The 14,557-nt window shown below is 37.4% G+C and overlaps 1 protein-coding gene across 8 annotated transcripts; it reads left to right on the forward strand.

The window, feature by feature from the left end:
• The first annotated feature begins 3,484 nt into the window (after positions 1-3,484).
• Positions 3,485-14,246, forward strand: LOC131312813 (putative nuclear RNA export factor SDE5). 8 transcript variants are annotated; one of them, XM_058340809.1, is made up of 13 exons: positions 3,485-3,738; positions 5,185-5,518; positions 5,600-5,693; positions 7,761-7,786; positions 9,247-9,324; positions 11,718-11,764; positions 11,885-12,147; positions 12,264-12,334; positions 12,488-12,544; positions 12,770-12,837; positions 12,962-13,067; positions 13,148-13,225; positions 13,951-14,246. In XM_058340809.1, exons 2-13 carry the CDS (start codon positions 5,195-5,197, stop codon positions 14,065-14,067), a joined length of 1,329 nt encoding a protein of 442 aa, XP_058196792.1. In that variant the 5' UTR covers positions 3,485-3,738; positions 5,185-5,194; the 3' UTR covers positions 14,068-14,246. The 8 variants fall into 8 exon arrangements, with proteins under 8 accessions (XP_058196792.1, XP_058196787.1, XP_058196789.1 ...); XM_058340804.1 differs by having other exon boundaries at positions 3,487-3,738; positions 12,258-12,334; XM_058340806.1 differs by having other exon boundaries at positions 3,488-3,738; positions 11,888-12,147; positions 12,258-12,334.
• Positions 14,247-14,557: the final 311 nt, after the last annotated feature.

Below are 14,557 nucleotides of genomic sequence, written 5' to 3' on the forward strand. Positions count from 1 at the left end.
TGGCACCACCGCCACCATCGCGGATCTGGCTTCGCACGCAGCGACCCACCACCAGACGGAAACAAAGCAAAACGAAACTAAACCACTAACAGGGTCAGTGAACGGGCTTGCAATCTTTCTCATAGATTTCTTGGAGGGTTGCAACCTAAAATCAATGGGAAAATGACGGCTAATGACGTATTTTGATAATTAATACCCGCCAAGGATATTTTCAATTGCCAATAGGTGGACTGATAACTTGGGATCAGAATCGATAAGCTTGTTTACCAATTTATATATGAACTTATTGACCATTTTCTTGGACAAGACAAGAACAGACAACTTGACCCGTGACCCATGGTTGAAGGTAAGAGATGCTTTATCAGACCATTTCAATGGAAGAGGTCCAATGAGCCTTGCCAATGAGAAGCTTATCATACCTGAGAATGGGCTCCTTCATGCCTTGCATGGGCTGCCCTCTTCACCATAACCTTGATAAATTAGTGCTAATAATTACTACATTCTTACATTGGGGTCTTAATTCGGACGGTGGGCCCAGAATATAAATCTTTTTGGTTAACTGAAGTTTTGATTTGGTCGTAATGACATGCTAATGAATGCAATTGCCCATTTTAGTGATTTTCATGTTCGACCACAATATAAGATGTCATAGTTTAATTGCTCTTTGTTCTTTCAGCAAATGTGCTTTGCGACTTTCGCACAAAATGCGTGTTTTAGCTCTGTTTTCTCCAAATAACAACAATGTTAGGTACCCGAAAAATATATCCCGAAACCACCCCAAACAAGTATTTATTATTACCCCAATAAAAATCTACTAACGGTCATAAATAACTCTAAAAGTCTATTCGGGATAATTTCGGGATGTATTTTTTGGGTACCTACATGTCCAACTTTGTATCTCCGAACAGATTGTTATTCTTTGGATCTATAACTCCATGCATTAACTCTATTGCCCATCATTTGAGACAAATAGTATCCCTTCATGAGAAATTTGTTAGGATTTTGTTACTTCATCTCAACAAAGACTTGATTGTATTTGCCGATCAAAAAACAAAAAGAAAGACGACTTGATTGTATTTGTGGCAACTGAATAAAACCGACCAGTTCTTTGAATTGTTGTTTGGAAGGGGATCAGCCGGTGGCGGAGCCAGGATTTTATTACCGGAGGAATCGGCTTAACAAATTTTTTTTATTTATTAGAACGTATAATTATTACATCATAAGATTTTAGCTTTTCAATTCATTATATTTGTATATTGAATTGATTTTTTAGGCTCTTTTAACTGTCATGTGCTTATTTTTTATTATGAAATAAATTTAGAAATGAGAATGTAAAATAACCAATTTTTTGTCAAATCGAAGCAAAATTATTAAGATTATAAGTAACTATACACGAATAATTATCAATAATACTCCCTCCGTCTTAAATTCTTTGTCCAGTCCGCAAAACGGAGTATTAAAAATAATACATTTTTTGCAAGAAAAAATCAAAAAAAATTCAACAACTTACTAGATATCAATGAGTATTTTTAATTTGTGAAAAAAGTTTGAATTTTTTCTTGAAAAAATTGCATTATTTTTAACATTCCGTTTTGCAGACTGGATAAAGTATTTGGGACGAAAGTACTGTAGCATTTAAAATCAAGTATGTACAAAATAAAAAATTTAAAACTCAAACGGTCGAAGAGCCGGAGCCGGGGCCCCCGGGCCCTACACACCTCCGCCCCTGAGATCAGCAGACATACACACTTCTTGGTCCTGGTCTCTCTCATCCTCTTTTCCTTTTTCTCTAATTTGTACTTGTGATGTCCATCCCTCTCATAATCCAGAGCTAAGTTACATCATTTACATGCGTGAGCATATGCAGGAGCGCAAGCGTGAAAAGGTACTCTTTGAAACACATAACAACCTAATAAAATTAGCGAGAGCGAGCGCAATGCAAGAATTAAAAGCGAATTATGCGATTTAGATCCAGAGTGCTTCTTGGATGAATGCTACAAGATGAAACCACTCTTCTTTCCAACTTCAAGAGCCCGTTTAACCTCATAATCCTGTATGAGACAGACGTAACGGTAATTGTGGTGTGTTTGGCTATGACTTTCCAAACAAATTATATGTTCAGAATGACGTATGTGAACACTTCTCCGCTATTCGATGGCGTGTGGTCAAACAAGTTAACAATAACAAAAACTTGGATAACCATGTCGACGGTAAAGAAACAAACATTTTTTAAGTGTGGGATTTTCGGCTCGATATGTGTTCTCTGTAAATTCTGTCCAGGCGGGACTCTGGGGCTAAGTATGTTCGTGGGGCCATCTCGCACTATATGTTTTCGTCTGGACCGCACTATCTCCTTTGGGGCATTGGGCTTCTATCCCCCTTAGATGTGCTTCATCTCCAAGCCTAAGGATGTTTGTAGGCCATCTTGCTCTATCTTTCTTTCTTTGGGCCGCACTAACCCTTATCCTCTGGGGCTCTTGGCTTGTCTCCCTCCCGTATGTGCTCCATCTCTGAGCCTGAGTCTCCCCCCCTTTGGATGGCTCATGTGCATTGTGAATACATTGGGAATCCCTTAGGGCTATAAACGAGCCAAACAGAATAGAGCCAAGCTTTGTTGAGCTCGAGCTTAACTCGTTTACTGAACGGGTCAAAAACTTGAGTTTGACCTCGGCTCGAGCCTTAACAAGCCGAGTTTAGTCATTTACTAAATAAACTTCTTTAATTGAGTCAAGCCTCTCTTAACGAGCGGAGCTTTTTGAAGAACAAGCCGAAAACTTAAGTTCGAGGTTGACTCATTTACTAAACGAGCCGAGCATTAACGAGCTGAGCTCATGAGTTATTCGGTTCATTTACAGCCCTAGAATCCCCTGGTTGCGGTGCGGCAACCGCAGCTCTGTCACATGCTCCTTTTAAAGGGTGCCACGTGCCATCTTTTAATAAGGCAGTCACAATATTCTTACCAAGGCTAGCCATTGACTCATTCTCCTTCCTAAGAATATCTTTTTTGGGTAACTTTCGCGGCCACATCCACGTCCAGAGGTTTTCATAATTTCATATATTCCTTTCACATATGAGAATTGTCTATAAATTCCTTGTGGAGAGTAAATAAATAATAAATACGCTCAATTCTTATTTCTTGTCCAGAAGTAACAAATTAGTCCTAAATATTTCTTTCAATGAGTAAAAAATAGAGGCCTTTTTATAACTTCTACCCTTTTCGATCAAAATAGATATTTTAATGCGTTAAAAAAGTCATTTTGATCCAAAATAAGTGGGAGTCGACAATTTTTATTATTTATTATTATCGTAAATGATTAAATTTTTTAGATATAAATCATTTTTGACTCGTTCCACCAAACAGACAATGATCAGATTTGGGCAGAAACGAACATATACAAATTAACAGGAGATTCAGTTTCACTGAATCAATAAACCTCTAGTATGTTTTTGTTTTTCCTATTTTGGGCAGTGAATTTACCAAACTATCACCATTCCTCCCACGCGACAAAGATAGTTTGTCCCTCATCAGGAAACTGCCAAGAACTGCTGCAAAAAATAGTTACTAGTCAGTAACCAAGATTTCAAGAGAGAATCAAATCTCACTTTACAACAAGAAAATAATACGACCTCAATAGAATTCCGTATTTTCCACTGTTACTTCTAGAGAGAGAGAGAGAGAGAGAGAGAGATTTGTTTTGTTTTACTTTGGACCTTTGGTCTGAGAAGCCCTCACACCAAGTAAGCTGCTTGTATCCGAATTCGCCTTTCTTGATTGCTCATTCCTTATCTCGATTGCTTAGTCCTGTCATTGACAGATAGTAGAATTAAGCATTTTGAGTTACCAAATTTAAGCATATATACCTGTTGAACTGTTTACTGCACTTGCATTCAAATTTCTCAGTGTCTGCAATTGAATGTGGTTTGTGAAACATCTGATACCCGTCTTTCGAGTATTATTTTCGCCTTCTCGCGCAATGATGTTGAATCCTGTTCTAGTGTGGGGAAGTTATTTTCTCGTAGAAAGCAGTACCAATTCAAGTCCCCTTTGGACTGTACTAGTTTTTTTTTGTGTGTGTGTTCTTGTTGCCAATGTTACGCAAATTTGATTAGAGATACTCAAGTGGAATACACAAGAACAAGTATAAGCACGCTGATAGTGAATGTGTGCTGACCAGGTATTTGAAATTGTTAATCTTCGTTAATGTCACGGTATTTCGTTTTATCATAGCAACTGCCGATATTTTTGCAGATTGTTTATGTCCTTTACGTATAAATATTTGCTTTGGGTAATGCAAAATTTTCTCCCTTCTGTGTTTTGGCTTGATTACATAAATCTACGGCATTAGTAGAGGCAACTGTAATTTGGTGTTGTAGTCAAGATGTGCCTTTTAAGTATCGTAAGCTATTTGAGGAAGAAGAACACTTTAGAATGAAGTAGCAGTTTAGCGCTCTGCCATTATCATTGATTTTAAATTCCCACTGCTTGCCTTGAGCAATGCAACTGCTATTTTCTACTTCTGTTCTACTGGTTGGTACAGAGCTTCGAGTCGTTTTGTTGACTAGAGTCAACACTATTTCTATTGTATCTCTAGAATCTTCTACCACCTCCACCATCACCACTCTAGATATCTCCACAACCTTCTGGATATTTCCCCCCTCTAAAGAGTACTCTTTGGATTATTATTATTATTATTTTTGGATTTTCTAGAATACTGTCTTGAGAAACATCTCTGGAATATAACCTACGTCTTTCTAGAAGGAAAGTTTCCACAACAATATTGGGAATTATTTGCAACGCCTACAAAAAGGATACTAGGCTTCCACTAACACACAAGAGAGATTAGGAACCTAAGTGGGAGGCACGCAACATGAGAAATATGTGAGTGTCTCACTTCGGTGCACATAACTGCTATAGGCCCATTGTAGTTTGTGAAGTGAGTTGAAAATGTGAAGTGTCTTGTGTAAGACTGTAAGTTGATGATAGGATAACTATGTGCAAGTGTTTCGCTTGTTATGCAAGATATATGTTATTTACTTATTGAAGTTTATGGGTTGCGAGATTCAACAAGTGCTGCCACATTTGTCGAACCGTCTTTTTTGTTGAATGACTTGTAAAATTACTTCATCTTGTGACTTACACACTTAATGGTAATGCAAATCACTTGTCCTCTCTGTGCTTTGTAGTATTTTTGGGATGAAGGGATCCGGTTTAAATCCATTAGACATTGACGCAGAGACAAGTATTTTAGAAGGATTGCTTGATAAATTTGGCGCTGCCTTTTCTCTTGAGCAAATAGCAAATGCTTATTGCAAGGCTGGACGTGATGCAAATTTGACTGGTGCAATGCTATATGAGTTGTCGAATAGCACATGTATGCAACCACCAAATAAATTACCAAAGAGTGAAGAATCTTCAGATGTATCTCATAGTGATGTTTCTGAGGAGTCAACTCATGGAGTCTTAGAATCGTCAAAATCAGTAAATAATCATGTTTCTGGGGTACTTGATAAAAGTTATGTAAGTCCTTTTGCGAAGGAATCGAAGTATTTTCATGTTATTGAACTTTTGAGTGAAAAATCTTCTTTTAATCTTGCAAAGGATCTTGGAACGAACAACGCTACAGAGGAATTTATATTTAAGATGCTTGGAGAGGGCTTTCAGCTAGACAGAGACATGATAAGAAATATTCTTGGTAAACCCTCATGAATGCTTTCTACATGAACCCACTTATCATTGTGTGAATATATTTTGCTTTGTTTTTTTTTTTTTTTTTGGAATATACTATTATTGCATCTTAAAACATGTTTACACCCAGCCTTAAATTATTGTGAATGGGCAGATTGCCTTTAAGTTAGACGCTGAGTTTTTTTTTTTTTTTGGAATATACTATTATTGAATCTTAAAACATGTTTACACCCAGCCTTAAATTATTGTGAATGGGCATATTGCCTTCAAGTTAGACGCTGATATAGAGAAATAGATGAGACAAAGGGCAAAGTCTTGTTCCAAGAGACCAGCCAAGACGTAGCTCTGTCCCATGGATGGTAGAAATTTTTTGAGGCATCCAACCTAAAACCAATAGGCAATGACTAGATTGACTTTTTTTATTACATTAACCAAGCTTAGGTGGCCTAAAAAAGAGATGTGAGACAAGTTCAACAAGCATCTAAGCTTCTAAGTTGAGTATATTATGGAAAGCTTTGGGCTGCTCTAAGCTTCAATTCTCATCCTCTTGGAAAATCGAGTGTGCAAACTCTAGATCTTTGACGTCAAAGTTACCACGGGGTTTTCTAACGAAATTGCAAATCCCATATCCAAACACACAGTTAGTGAAATAAAGGATTTATTGTTTGAAAGAAAGGATTAATTGTTTGTTTTGTTCTGTATTCTGTTTCTTAGATAGCCTGATGAGCCTGCATTACAGTATCTTTAACTTCATGCTCATGAATCTGGAAATTATATTTTCTCTGGAAATATTTCATAGATGTCTCTTCGACATAGTGTATTATAATTTATCTACGTGGTGTCTTAATCTTCTATAGTTTTCTACTTGAATGAGATTGCATATTAATTTGCTCTGCAACTTCAATAGGAATAGTGGTTGATAGAGTCAAACGATGAATTATGCCAATAGATTAAGCACAAATGCCTTTTCGCAAGTGGTATATTTGCGAAGAACATCTATAATCCAAGTCACGGAGGCTGTGATGTACTTAGGAGAAGATACCTGATGACTGATGTAATTTGAATAGCCATAACTTTCATTGGCAGTTGTGGTTATTTTTAAGGCAAGGGTCCGAAACTCTTGACGTTCATGCTTAGATGCTCAAATCTGCATGCACTTGAGGTGTCATCATGCAATATTTTTGCCTCATGGAAGAGGTCTACCCCTTGTGCATGTATAGAATATGTAATGCCTTTGGTGTTTCACGAACAAAACAAAGGATTCATGTTCTTTTGTCTCCCTTTCTTCTTGTATTGCCACTAATATTCTAGTGATCAATGTGTTCAGAGTTTACCCCGTGCTCTTTCTTTTACGAAAAGTATCATGCAACTGTGAGTGTAGAAGTTTGGAGCTACTGCAACTGTGTAGTGGAACAGGCTTTGAGAGCTGGAAGATCGATCTTTCTTGCAGCTCGAAGATTCGATGATGTTTCCTTAGTGTTCAAGGGTTTTAAAAACTCCACTTATTGAGGTGTGAAGTGCACAGTATGCACTTGTAGTATCTGGAGTTCCTAAGGGGCATGACATCTCTTTGCCATATGACACGTTTGTCATTGTCCAGTAGTTCCATTGTTAAACTTTTAATTAAGTTGATTCTTCAAGTAAACCCCGATTAACCAAGTATTAATTTACAAATACTGACAAACTCACTGAAACTAAATCATGGGGTTAATTTTTAAAAGACACTCATCTATGCCCTTATTTATTGTGAGAACTGTGGTCTCATACATGCTATTAGTTTACGTGATGATGCATCATTCATAGTTCTAAATGATTTTGGCAGTCTTTCTGTTTTGGGTAATCATTCTTTGGAGAAACTCTAGTTAGTTGCTCAAAGTTTGGATGATCAGAATGATTTGTTTTTCAGCATCTCTTCAGTTTTGTTGGCATGGACATGTTAAACGATTTAACTTTTCTTAGTGAAATCCTTTCATCCTTTTTTGAAACGCAACTGTTGTCAAGACTTTATAACTAATTTGATAATCTTCAGACCTTGGTTCAGCGTTACTAATCAGGTTATGAATTGAATTTGCAGGTTGTTGTGGGTATGATCTGCACAAGGTATGTCTATATTCTAACTATTATGAATGCGGCCTTTTTTATTTATTCGGATATGTGCTCTTGATGTGGTTTTGCTTATGTTGTCTTCCAATTTTTGTATAGATTTCGTCCATATTTTGCATGGTATCACACAGTTCCAGCAAATTCACACTTTGCTTGCTCTTCTTCTCTGTGATTGAGTACAGTTATCAGGTTATTAAAAGTTATGAGCGATAACATCCATTGAACATGGACCTTTTGAGGGATGTGTCCAACATACTACTTAAGTGTGAAGATTTAAATGTGGGTCAAACTTAACACCTTAGTCTTGGCACGGGCCAAGGCATTTCGATGGAAGACGGTTGTCTCTATTTGTTCTGTAAAGCCTAAAAAGCTAGCAAATGCTTGGTCATGAAATCTATGGCTATAAGATACAAAAGGGGACATGTGTAATGTGTAAACCTTCAAAACAATAGAGATCTGATGCTTCCCTATGGCTGGGGAAGTAGAAATTCTTTTGAATACTTTTTTTACAACATAACCCATGTAGTTCCCAATCATTGGGGGTATGGGTGGGGGAAGATTGGAGACAGACCTAACCTTTGGCAATATGCACAAAGTGGCTGCTCTCAGAATACCACTGAAACAGTGGTCCCCCTATACCTGTTTTGCTGTGGAACCATGCCCCCAAATCAAAGCCAAATGGCATCAGAGAGAGGGCAGGCCTAACTTTTGAATTTTTTTTTAAATTCATAAATTGCTCGATTCAAAGTATCATGGTTGGAACAAAAAAAAAACCAGGCTAGGTTAGAGTTTTGGAAGGAGGAAGAGATACTTGTTCCCATAGGAAGGAAATATTTGTGGTCCTTTAAGAAAGAGAGAAAACAAAAAGTAGCAGCAAATGAGGTTAGGGGAAATTTCTCATGTGAAGAGATAAGCTCCAGTGAAGAAAATTAACAACAAAGAGCCTAACAATGATTTAACCTTTTTGACAGAGCATGAGAAAGGGGTAGAATAATATTTTATCTATGGCTCTTCCTAAAAAGCACCGGTACTGCAGACATGTACATGGATATGGACATGATAACATTCCCTCCAGGAACAACCAAATTCTTGTTGTTTCCTTTCACATATTACAAGTAAAACGACATGGGTTTCTGAGATGTGTCCCTAGTGCGTCCCCTGCTTACAAATAATTAAATGTATTGGAATAAGTGTCCCCTACGTCGCGTGTCGCTGACGGAAACGGCTAGCAGTTAGGCGTGTCAAGGGTTCAAAGGCTGCTTCTAAGTTTCATGCTGCAAAGTTTTGGTTCTTCTTTTTGGTTTTCTTGTCATTGGTGTAATGGGGTTGCAAGTTTTCTCCATCTCCATCTTATGAGATAATTTGTCTGCTTTTCCTATACAATCAAGACCTAACCAAGTATTTACCATGGGTGGAATTGGGGATGATGGTTATTTCTTTACTTTCTGAACATGCAGAGCGTGGAGAAGTTACTTGATTTGTCAGCGGTTACTTCAGAGAAGAGCGATGATTTTTGCGATAGATCCAGGCAAAGGGTTAGTATGTTTGCCAATATTTGAAGAACTAAAGTACCCAGTGCGGAGTTTTATTCTCTTTTGTGAACAACTAAATGTGCTAATGTGCCAATAGCATTACACAAGTTCACACAAAACTTCTTTTGAACTGCAGTTGAGTAATATGTAGAATCTCAGACAAGAGTGGAATTGAAGATGATTTCGAATATGGTCTTGCCAAATCCTTTCTTTCCGATTGCTTGGGTTGTCCCATTGTTCTGTTCACTTATATGCTGTCCCATTGTTTTGTTCACTTATATGCCCCACCTATGCTTGAATAACCTGTCTAATGGTGTCAACGACAATGTTCTTGTGCTTCTGTGTAGCTACTTGGACTATGAAGCACAACTATAGATATGACACGATGCAGATATGGTGATATGATAAAACATGGATGCATTTGGAATACGCTAGTAAAATTTATTTTACTGGAGAAGAAAACACCCTTATTTTTATGCCTAGTACAAGACTAAAAATTCTGTACTTTAAGCACGAGTAATCATAGTCTTGTTATTTGAAACCATTCCAACCTCCTCTGCAAGTCTAATATCCCCCCTCTAGCCAAATCACTCAGAAAAATAACAGATTAACTCCTAAAATCTGAGCCATGTATTCCATATCCCTTGATTCTAGATTTCCACTACCAAGATTAAGGTTACAGAATCAACGAATTTGAAATTCCTACTATTGCAAAAACTCTTGTATGTGTACAAATGATATGCATATGTACATAAATTAGTTAGACCCACAACGAACGTTTTGGTTGCTGACCAACGAACTTCATCGCCTATTTTACATGTCATCAGTTGGCCAACCCCTCAGTTGGTGAGTCAATTTCTGGTCCAGCATATTAAAAAAAATTGAGAATTTTTTAACATAAAAATGGAACATTCTCATAATGCGAATTCTTCACCTAAATGGGAATGGAAATGTGAGACTTTCACATAGTGTTCATTTTCCTTTTACATGACACACAATTATAGATTTTCATTATTTGGTGAACATGAAACTGAGATTGCCCTCATCTATATGGTTAACAAAAACATTGATATCTGAGAAATTCTTATAGTATGGTAAGGACATAAAATTGAAAAATTCTCATTGTACATAGTCATTGGCAATGGGACAAGGCCATCAGAATTTATGGGATTCAGCCTTTGTTTATTTTAACGGGCTATATTTGACTATATACGTACGTATTTTTTAGAAAAGGACTTTACAGATTAATAATCTTGTTCATGGTTTTTCCTCAAACTGTTTGGCTAGTATTCATATATATACATTGTTAGCATTCCTATCATCGAAGGAAGGTTCAAACAAGATGAATGGAAGCCCATATTTAATTCCATTATTTAGTTATCCTTCCACGGGACATTTGACCAATGAAAGAAAACAGAGCTTCAAAAACGATCAACCGATTAACTGTTCTGGTCCTTGGGCTTGTCTTTCCTGTTATGTCTCCACCAACTGCTATGTATATATTTCAGTTATAGTTTGCCCCTTACAATTGATGTTTACTTTAAAAATATATAGTTTTATGCCCCACCTTATCCCGACCTATCCCAGAAAGATCCTTGCATGTTTGAAATGTATCCGAAATTGATAACATTTAAGCTTTTAGGACGATTGGTAACTGAACAATTGAAGCATTTATCATGGCGGTCCTGAAATTCTGTTAAAGTATCAAAATGACCCCGAAATCATTTAGAAGGAGCCTAGATTATTCAATTTGCTTTGGATAGAGAAAAACTTTCTCTTCCCTATCGTTCTAGGTCACTTCATCTGAACTGAGCTCTTAGATCTTTGTTTTTTGTTCTACTTTTAAACTCAACCACTTATGGATGCTTCTGTGACTATCACACAGGATTGACTTCCTTTGCTGCAACATGCCATTGAATAGGGAAAGTGATGGGGAAGAAAAAACTCAAGCATATCATGTACCTAAAAGGCTAAAACTTTTAGAGTGGCGCTTCACTATCCAATCTTGAGGTCGTGTAGCATATTTAGTGTCCTTCCTTTTGGGGTAGGATATGAGCCAAATAGGAGCATCTAGGATCAGATAAGATCAAGAGTGCTCACATTTTTTGTATTTGCTGCAGTGGGACAAGGGCTTTTATAATCTACTATTTGCATGTCCAACCAAGCTAACCAAGTTTTTTGCTTATCTCATGAATATAGACGATCCTTTGTGTCATTACATCACGTTTGAAGTAGATGACTACCCTCAACGCGACTTGCTTTTTTGTATTGTAGTATTTTGAACAAGTTCCTCTTACTTTGGTCTTTATTCTCTTCTTCCTAACTACTGTTGATAAATATTGCATCGAGAGCTTGTTGATTATTTTAATTGATCTTGCTCTTGTATTTATGTACAGTCTGCATATACAAGTCCCAAACTGGAATCTACTTCATGTGCTGGAGGGTATGTTTTTTCTTGCCAAAATTGGCAACCTCAACATTTTGCTGTTGAACTGACTATTGAGGAAATAAATTAGTGGAGGCCGTTGTTTTCCGGATTGAAACATATGGTGCTTTAAATCAGCAGCAACTTGAAATTGGATTTGAAGGCAAATGGATCCAAAGTACCAAGAAAACAGAAAGGACGCATTGATATCCAACAAGAAGTTTTATCTGCTCTCTTTCATGCTCCTGGGAGTTCTGAGGAGTTTCATGCAAGGACATTCAGAGTTAATGCGGTAAAGAAATCAAAAGCCTCTGGACAGGCAATGGTTGAGGCCTCAACAAACACTACTGTAGAATGCAAGATTGACAAAATAAACCCACCTAATGCTATCGAGGAGGATGGTATGCCCACCTAATACTAGGATTAGGGAAATAAACATGTTCTCTGGTACTGTGTTTGTGTTACTATTTTCTTTCTGTTTTCTCACAAAATCTGCTGCCAAAATTTGTAGATGAAGGGGATAGCTACGTGGTGCTCCGTAAAGCTGTTAGGGAGAATCGAGCTACAATGAAGGAATATTATAAATCTGTAAGACTCCCATTTAAGCGTTGTCATTGCTGGTACTATGAGCTAAAGGCATTTTACGTGTGCGCTGAAGTGCTTTTAGGTACTGCCTTTCAAGTACAAGCAGTAGAAGGGAATTATTTCATTTTCTTTTTACTCCCAAATTCTCTTTTCCAGGCTGTTGATGCATTTGCTAAGGGAGATCTATCTCTGGCTGGCAGACTTTTGGAAGAGGTGCATGGTCGTATGATTTTTGGATTGAAGTGATAATTTAGTTTCTTTCTTTGCCATCGCTCTATCTCCTTTAGCTATACTAGAATTTGGAGATTTGACTTCAAAAGTGAATGGAAATATTCTTGCTTAAACCCACTAATCAGGAAAAAGGGGAAAAGCACATGCTGCTTGTAGTTAATTGATGAATCTAATGAGTGTCGTTGTGGTTGACATTGGTGTGAATAGGGTCAGTTTTATCACACAAAAGCTCGCGAAGCAGATGAAGAATCTGCTGGGATAATTTTTGAACCTAGGTTAGCCGTTTTTGTTTTATTCTTTTCTTTCATTTATTTCGATTTTATTACTGGGGTTGAGCGTAGGTGATTTACAGTCAGCCTCGTTGTTTTATCAATGAATTGCGTTCATGTTCATTGGCAGAAATGAGGAGACTGAAGATACAGTGACTCTTGATTTGCATGAGAATGGTTCCAAGGAGGCAATACGTCTCTTAAAGTGTCATTTGTCTTCTCTTTCTGGCATTCCATGTAAGCAATTATTTTCCCAAGTTCTTCATTTATTTATTACAGATTAACGTAACATAGACCTGGATCTATGCCATCTTTCTTGCCAGCAATGAAGTATCTTAAGGTTATCGTGGAGACAAATGATGAAGATACGTCAAAAGGGTCCCGCAGGCGACTGGTAAGATTGAGGTTTAAGTAATGTACTTGTAGTCCAAAACTGTTTCTTGTTCGACTTTTCATTGGCGGACATATCCAATTTGAAGGCATCTATCAGTGGTTCAAGTAGATTTTTTAGCAAAAGTAAAAGCAGAGTCTTTTTTTTTTTTTCCTTTTCTAGATCCATAGAGGCCACTTTTATTTCTAGTGGCTGGTCAATTTTGCTATTAGAGAAAACTACTTCTAGTTTTCTGCTAATTGGGATATTTTTGCCCCATGCCCGAGTGAAGTTCAAAGACGACTCTTTCACCTTGAGACTCGCTTTTGGCGACTTCACCCTGTAAGGTGATGACCTGGGAGGTAAGTGTTAAGCAGTAGTGTAAGAGTGGCTCGATCATCGATAGAGCAAAAGAAAACAGAAGAACTACCTTTAGTCGAAAACAGAATAGTCTTGTGCACTCAGTTACAGTGGGATCTCAGTTAGGGCTAGATGACTGCTTTCATGATCAGCAGAGTTTGCCAAATTACTTACCTTAAGCCTAGGCCCTAAACAATAGTAAAGCTGCACTCTAATGGCTTATCTATTCTTCATAGATGTAACTGCTTCATTCGAGCCGTAGACTCCTTCCTTTATCTTTTTGAATAGGCGTATTGCGTACGTGTAATTGCGTGAGATTTTGATTTTTGATTCGTCGTGTACAATGTGGAAGGAAGTACTAACATTTATTTGCGTTTTCACGTGGGCAGATTATAAAGCTGTTGGAGAAGGAGTCCATCGTGTGGATCGAAGGAGAGAACCCTGGAACTATGTTGATCCTACTGGAAGAAATAAATCCGAAACGTTTGAGTTTTGCCAGAAAATGATGCAAAGCTGAGTATTTCTGACCAACATGGTATTTCCATCTGTATTAAGTGCTCCATATATTCAACAGAATTTGGGAGAAAACGATTAATCTAAATTCTTGCGTATTTGATTAGTCTTGAGATAAAGAAAATCCCTCGAAATTTGATAATGGCTAACGTAATTTCAGCCCTTTCGTATCTATTTTGTGTTCCTTTTTCTTTTTTTTTACCTTTCCCCTTATTCCTGTCATGACAAGAATATCTTAGGCTCCGTTCTGTTGTCAGGAATGTTAAGCAGGAAAGATCGTCGTTGGAAAAGATAATTGAATTGAAGTGAAGTAAAGAAAGTTAGGGCTTGGAAAAGGATCTCATTGTGTTATAAGCACAAGTCCACATGAGTCATTTAGACTGTTGGAAGTCAAAATTTGATAAAAACATATAGCAAAGTGGTGCACTGTGCTCCACCGTAATTCAACGTTGTCGCTCAAAAATGGCAAAGCAATCTTTGGCG

The sequence above is a fragment of the Rhododendron vialii genome, chromosome 13a (genome assembly GCF_030253575.1).
Source record: "Rhododendron vialii isolate Sample 1 chromosome 13a, ASM3025357v1".
Lineage (NCBI taxonomy): Eukaryota > Viridiplantae > Streptophyta > Magnoliopsida > Ericales > Ericaceae > Rhododendron > Rhododendron vialii.

Bases quoted from the DNA above. Each gene is read 5' to 3' on its own strand.
- LOC131312813 (XM_058340804.1), top strand. From the start codon at position 5,195: ATGAAGGGATCCGGTTTAAATCCATTAGACATTGACGCAGAGACAAGT. The intron at 12,545-12,769 runs GTGCATGGTCGT...TGGTGTGAATAG, and splicing joins CTGGCAGACTTTTGGAAGAG to GGTCAGTTTTATCACACAAA. The intron at 12,838-12,961 runs GTTAGCCGTTTT...GTTCATTGGCAG, and splicing joins GGGATAATTTTTGAACCTAG to AAATGAGGAGACTGAAGATA.